The following is a 6,421-nucleotide window of genomic DNA, read 5'->3' as shown; positions in this document are numbered from 1 at the left end:
TGGGGTCACGGAATTTGCCTGATCTTTGCTTCAACTTTTTTTCTCTTAAACTGGTGCAACTATCAATACGCAACCAAACACTTTCCAGTATTATAGCACATTCACATTTCTTCCCATCAAAAGAAAACAACATTCAACATAATAATTCTGTTAGTTTATTATGGTGATATTCCTCAGTTCTCTGTTAACAATGGGATAGAAACAAGCTGTAATTGTCAGTCTCTCAGTGCAACTACATGTGAAGACATGCAGGGGGTAGTGTAAGGTTGACTTGGAGACTGTGAATAAGCTGTTGACTGTCAATCACAGTGTTAGAAGGCACTGAGCGGTGAAAATGGATGTGTTGCTAAGGACACTCAGAAACTGTAGCATGTAAATGTAGTATGACAACACAGTGACAACATTCAAACAACAGACTGGTTAGGCTTTCAGTCTTTCACTTCAAACTGGGGCACAGTGCAGACTTACAGTCTCCCTCCACTCTTGATGTTTAAAAGTCACCCATTCCCTCAGTAAAAAGGCCCTCCATTTGGACTGAGCTGTAGAACTTCAAATGAAATATTTGAGGACTTTCAAGTTAGCCCAGATTTAAAGGTTCAGATTAAGTTAACCAGGGCATTTTGATTCCCTGTGATGTTTAATAAAGCCTATATGACACTCTTACAAAGAGCATGGAGGCACTATGTCTGATTATTCAAAGACATATTCAATGAATAAGTCAAATTTTCACTTAAAAATGCAGGGGTACTGTTGAAATACAATACTACTTACAAGTATGTACAAATATATTGTTTAAATAGCACCATTTTAGTTCCCCCTGCAGGTAAATGTTTGGCATTGCAAAGATAATTGTTTTAGCATTTCCCACTGAATATGGCCTTATTGAATTTTGGATCCGTCCTTGGCGTGGGCTAGGAGAACCTCACTGGTCCCTCTGCCCAGTCCCAGCACTGAGAAGCTCAGAAATGGACCAGTAGCACTCAAATGACCCTCTGTCGGACAGAGACAGAGGGAAAGGAAGTGAGGAATAGAGGAGAGGAGGAATGGAGAGACGGGAAGAAAGAAATTGAGAAAAATGGATAAACGTGAATGACAGCAAGAGCATGACAGGTCAAGTATAAAAGTATTGGGGAATAAAAGTGGAGAGAGAGGGAGGGTGAATACATCGATGACACAAGGGCATGAAATGTTAAAACATATAAGACACAACCTTCTTTTCCTTCCATAATTACCAAATCAGTGCACGTCATTGCGCAGTGAACATCTACTTCAAAGGTATTTTTAATCATTCAATGAGAAACCTTTTCTTCCTGAATGAAGGACTTACCTCCATAATAATAGAGCAGAGCTAAGCCCACTGCAAGGCTAAAGCAACTCAGGAAGAACAGAGGTCCTGCAGAGAGAGAGAGAAAGGAGAGATAGTATGCATCGTCTTGATGAGGGGGCACTGGACCGTGTAAATGGTAAGACAATCTCATAACATGGTAGACAGACAAACAGAGACAAGCAGGCATCATCATACTGAGTGATGTTATACCCATGGCTTCCTCTAAAGAAAATATATCTCTCTCGACCATGTGATCGGTAGTTGCTGGTTCATTAGAACTGTTCATTGACCTACTGTAAGCATAACAAAGTATTCAAAGGAATTAGGATAGAGGTTGTTTTGCGGGCATGTGAGTGACACGTGAGCTGGTCTGACCTATAAAAGCAGAGAACTGGGGCTGATCACACTGAAGGGAGGTTACTAAATGGCCACATGATGCTTAGCTGAGGTTATGGAGGTGACAGGGATGGATGCAAAAAAAGCTTAGGTTGGATGCTTGACTGAGCTAAAAAAATGTGCTTAACCTACTCATAAGAAGCAACAGTTCCACAAAATTCTATTCCAAACAGGTCAAATTCGTTCAACTTCGAAGAAGAAATATACTATACAGTTGTTCCCTAACATTTGCATTCTGAAGGAACTGTCAACTTGTATCCAGTCAAGTCGTTAGTTATCGTTAGACCTAGTGTAATATTGGATTTACCCCTGTCATTAAGTATATATCTCTCCATGCGGCGGGCCACAGTGTTAGTCCCCATTGGGTCTGCAGGCTCTAGAACAGAGACACACGGAACACTGTTAGTCAGTCTCCACAGCATCACACACAGACACACACATTGGCAAACATCTGTAAATAGGAAACTGACAGTGAAAGAGACAGATATAGAAACACACAGAGAAAGAAAGAGAGAGAAACGACCGGTATACAGACAGACGGACACACACAGCAAGAGATCAGTAAATCTCCTCAGTGCTGTACCTCTTCTGCGGCTGACTCTGGTAGGCAGGTTGAAATAGACATTATAGGCGTGGATCTGAAGCCCCCTGTAGAACTCATGACACGCCTCCTCTCCCTTCCCCTGCAGGTGCACCAGCAGCTCAGCCAATCGCACCACAGTGGGCACACTCAGGTTCCTGAACTGAAGCAGAAGCATCCAATCACAAGTGTCCACACAGCTGCCTTATGCCCAATTATCCATAGTGCATTCATGGATCTATAATAAGTACTTCATCCTGACTGTTATTGTCAATTATTTCCTAGAATCACAAAATACTACACAATACATTTCAAAAACAGAATAATTGAAAATTGCATGACCATTTGTGGCTGAAAAAGTAGAGGCCTTGATGGTGAGGGTTCCCTGGTGAGAGTGGTGATGTAAAGCTGTGTGCAAGTACTCAATCCCTTCAGACAGTTAGCATACTCACTAGGCTACTTACCCTCTGGGCCTCCTTGTCAGTCAGTATCTGAGGGTAGGTCCTGTTGAGCTGTAGCACCAGCTTGTCCACCAGCTCAGTGTGCATCCTCTGGTCTGAACACAGGAACTGGGAGTCCCTTTGCAGCTGCACATGGTAGCCGTCTGAGCATGACCAGGGAGCTAGGGAATACAGGAGATAAGGCACAAATAAATACACACTTTAATGAAACTATTTATTTATTTAGTTTTACAATGTATAGCAAACATAGGACTTTTGTTTCAGAAGCACATAAATGGTTTTTATTTATTTTTTATTTAACCTTTATTTAACCAGGAAGGGCTCATTGAGATTTAAAATCTCTTTTTCAAGAGCGTCCTGGCCAAGATAGGCAGCACCAAGTCATTACAAAAATTACAGACAAACAACATGAAAAACTACAAGTAATATAGTAAAAACCATAGAATTCACAAGAGTATAACAAAATCAAAAACAGCAAGTTAAAAACATTGACAGGTCAGGGAATCAGTCTCAAGATCATTCATCAGTGATTTAAAAATAGCAATCGGGACAAGTTCTTCCAGTTTAAAAGTATTTTGTAAGGTGTTCCAAGACGATGGCGCAGAGTACTTAAAAGCCCTTTTACCAAATTCAGTTCGGACATTTGGAACAGTTAGCAGGATAAAGTCCAGCGAACGAAGAGAGTTCCCACCCCATTTCGGAACAATAAAAATGCCCAAATAAAAAGGTAGTAAACCTAAAATGGCTTTGTAAATAAAAGTATACCAGTGACTGTGCCTACGAGTGACTAGAGAAGGCCAGCCAACCCTGGTATACAAAGTGCAGTGGTGCGTAAGGGTTTTACAGTTTAAAATACATCTCAAATAGAGTGAACAACGCACACCCCTACATGCTTTAACTGAACTAGTGTCACTGAGGTCAGATTAAAGAGGCAGGTCTAATTGTAACTCTGAATACTTGGCACTGAACAGCACTGTTGGCTGTCTACACTACAGTCTATTCTGTAAACCATGGTTGTAGGCATTAGTCCTTCAAGAGGAAATAAGGGTTAAGAGGTTTAGCGTCCCTTTTTAGAAACATGAATTGATCTTGCCACGCAAGGGGCACACTGCGTTAGTGAAGATGCACCATGCAAAAGAGAAAGTGTTTACATTCTGTATTTACGCTCGTTGGTTACAGTATTGCATGCATGGCAACATTGGTTGAAGCATTGCTCGCATAACCCTTGGTACAAAGTATCAAATTGCTATTGGCATATACAGTATATTAATGTATGTTATTGCGAGGTCTACTCAAATGTAAATCATATTTACAGTGTTTGTGATAAGTGTAGGTCAAATGTTGGTAAAAAATAACCAAGTAAAATACGACCAATAGTCTACTCTATCTTGATTTGTTATTGAGATTGAGGAGGTCAGCAACAGCCAGCCACCAGGTCGTGGCGGCGACGCGACATGGTGGCGATAGTGAGTGGCAAATTATCTATCCTCTGTTGCGCATGATTCACACATAACCAAAGCAAAAGCCCCCAAAAATGTATTCAAATTCACTAACCTGCCATGGAAGATAACGGAGATAAGGCTTGAGGCTTCCCCCTTTCCGACCGATGACTACCTGTTAGCTAACTTCCTGCTCTCCCTACTTTGACGCTCTTCCCATGTTGACACCACAACCGGCCGTGCTCTGTAGCCTTGTGCACGAAGGACTATTAAAGAGTGGCGTCACTGACTGATACATGTACCAGAATAGTTAAATGTCTAAGCTACTATTAAATAACGTGTACCTACACTGTTATTACGCGGCAGCCTACCTACCAATGTAACTCATTTATTTAACATTTTCCATACAAACCAAGCCAACAATAGCAAACAAAACCAACAATATTTTCCATACAGACAAAACCAACAATAACACACACTGTGCAATTCCAGTCAAAAGTTTGAACACAACTACTCAATCAAGGGTTTTTATTTATTTGTACTATTTTCTACATTGTAGAATAATATTGAAAACGTCAAAACTATGAAATTACACATATGGAAAAATGTAGTAACCAAACAAGTGTTAAACAAATCAAAATATATTTTATATTTCAGATTCTTCAAAGTAGCCACCATTTGTCTTGATGACAGCTTTGCACACTTTTGGCATTCTCTCAACCAGCTTTATGAGGTAGTCACCTGGATGCATTTCAATTAACAGGTGTGCCTTGTTAAAAGCTAATTTGTGGAATTTCTTTCTTTCTTAATGCGTTTGAGCCAATCAGTTGCATTGTGACAAGGTAGGGGTGGTATACAGAAGATAGCACTTTTTGGTAATATACCAAGTCCATATTATGGAGAGAACAGCTCGAATAAGCAAAGATAAATTACAGTACATCATTACTTTAAGACATGAAGGTCAGTCAATCTGGAAAATGTCAAGAACTTTGAAAGTTTCAAGTGGATTCGCAAAAACCATCAAGCACTATGATGAAACTGTCTCTCATGAGTACCACCACAGGAAAGGGTGACCCAGAGTTACCTCTGCTGCAGAGGATATGTTCATCATTTTCTTTATTTATTTCACCTTTATTTAACCAGGTAGGCTAGTTGAGAACAAGTTCTCATTTGCAACTGCGACCTGGCCAAGATAAAGCATAGCAGTGTGAACAGACAACACAGAGTTACACATGGAGTAAACAATTAACAAGTCAATAACACAGTAGGGAAAAAAGTATATACATTGTGTGCAAAAGGCATGAGGAGGTAGGCGAATAATTACAATTTTGCAGATTAACACTGGAGTGATAAATGATCAGATGGTCATGTACAGGTAGAGATATTGGTGTGCAAAAGATGATGGAGATGTTTGATATGATTCTGGAAGGAGAGTTTACCGTCTAGCCAGACACCTAGGTACTTATAGATGTCCACACATTCTAGGTCGGAACCATCCAGGGTGGTGTTGCTAGTCGGGCGTGCGGTTGCAGGCAGCAAACGGTTGAAAAGCATGCATTTGGTTTTACTAGCGTTTAAGAGCAGTTTGAGGCCACGGAAGGAGTGTTGTATGGCGTTGAAGTTTGTTTGGAGGTTAGATAGCACAGTGTCCAAGGACGGGCAGGAAGTATACAGAATGGTGTCGTCTGCGTAGAGGTGGATCAGAGAATCGCCCGCAGCAAGAGCAACATCATTGATATATACAGAGAAAAGAGTCGGCCCGAGAATTGAACCCTGTGGCACCCCCATAGAGACTGCCAGAGGACCGGACAGCATGCCCTCCAATTTGACACACTGAACTCTGTCTGCAAAGTAGTTGGTGAACCAGGCAAGGCAGTCATTAGAAAAACCGAGGCTACTCAGTTTGCCGATAAGAATATGGTGATTGACAGAGTCGAAAGCCTTGGCAAGGTCGATGAAGACGGCTGCACAGTACTGTCTTTTATCGATGGCGGTTATGATATCGTTTAGTACCTTGAGCGTGGCTGAGGTGCACCCGTGACCGGCTCGGAAACCAGATTGCACAGCGGAGAAGGTACAGTGGGATTTGAGATGGTCAGTGACCTGTTTGTTGACTTGGCTTTCGAAGACCTTTGATAGGCAGGGCAGCATGGATATAGGTCTGTAACAGTTTGGGTCCAGGGTGTCTCCCCCTTTGAAGAGGGGGATGATTGCGGCA

At 41.5% G+C, this 6,421-nt stretch overlaps 1 protein-coding gene across 2 annotated transcripts; it reads right to left on the bottom strand.

The window, feature by feature from the left end:
- Positions 1 to 135: 135 nt before the first annotated feature.
- On the bottom strand, positions 136 to 4,490 carry LOC110492424 (caspase recruitment domain-containing protein 19). 2 transcript variants are annotated; one of them, XM_021566736.3, is made up of 6 exons: positions 4,319 to 4,481; positions 2,768 to 2,925; positions 2,307 to 2,466; positions 2,031 to 2,099; positions 1,328 to 1,393; positions 136 to 992 (listed from the first exon to the last, which is right to left on the bottom strand). In XM_021566736.3, exons 1-6 carry the CDS (start codon positions 4,323 to 4,325, stop codon positions 880 to 882), a joined length of 573 nt encoding a protein of 190 aa, XP_021422411.1. In that variant the 5' UTR covers positions 4,326 to 4,481; the 3' UTR covers positions 136 to 879. The 2 variants fall into 2 exon arrangements, with proteins under 2 accessions (XP_021422411.1, XP_021422413.1); XM_021566738.3 differs by lacking the exon at positions 2,031 to 2,099 and having other exon boundaries at positions 4,319 to 4,490.
- Positions 4,491 to 6,421: the final 1,931 nt, after the last annotated feature.

Source organism: Oncorhynchus mykiss, chromosome 16 (assembly GCF_057628025.1).
Source record: "Oncorhynchus mykiss isolate SJ-2025 chromosome 16, ASM5762802v1, whole genome shotgun sequence".
In the NCBI taxonomy this organism is placed as follows: domain Eukaryota; kingdom Metazoa; phylum Chordata; class Actinopteri; order Salmoniformes; family Salmonidae; genus Oncorhynchus; species Oncorhynchus mykiss.
This window is presented reverse-complemented; position numbering and strand designations above follow the sequence as displayed.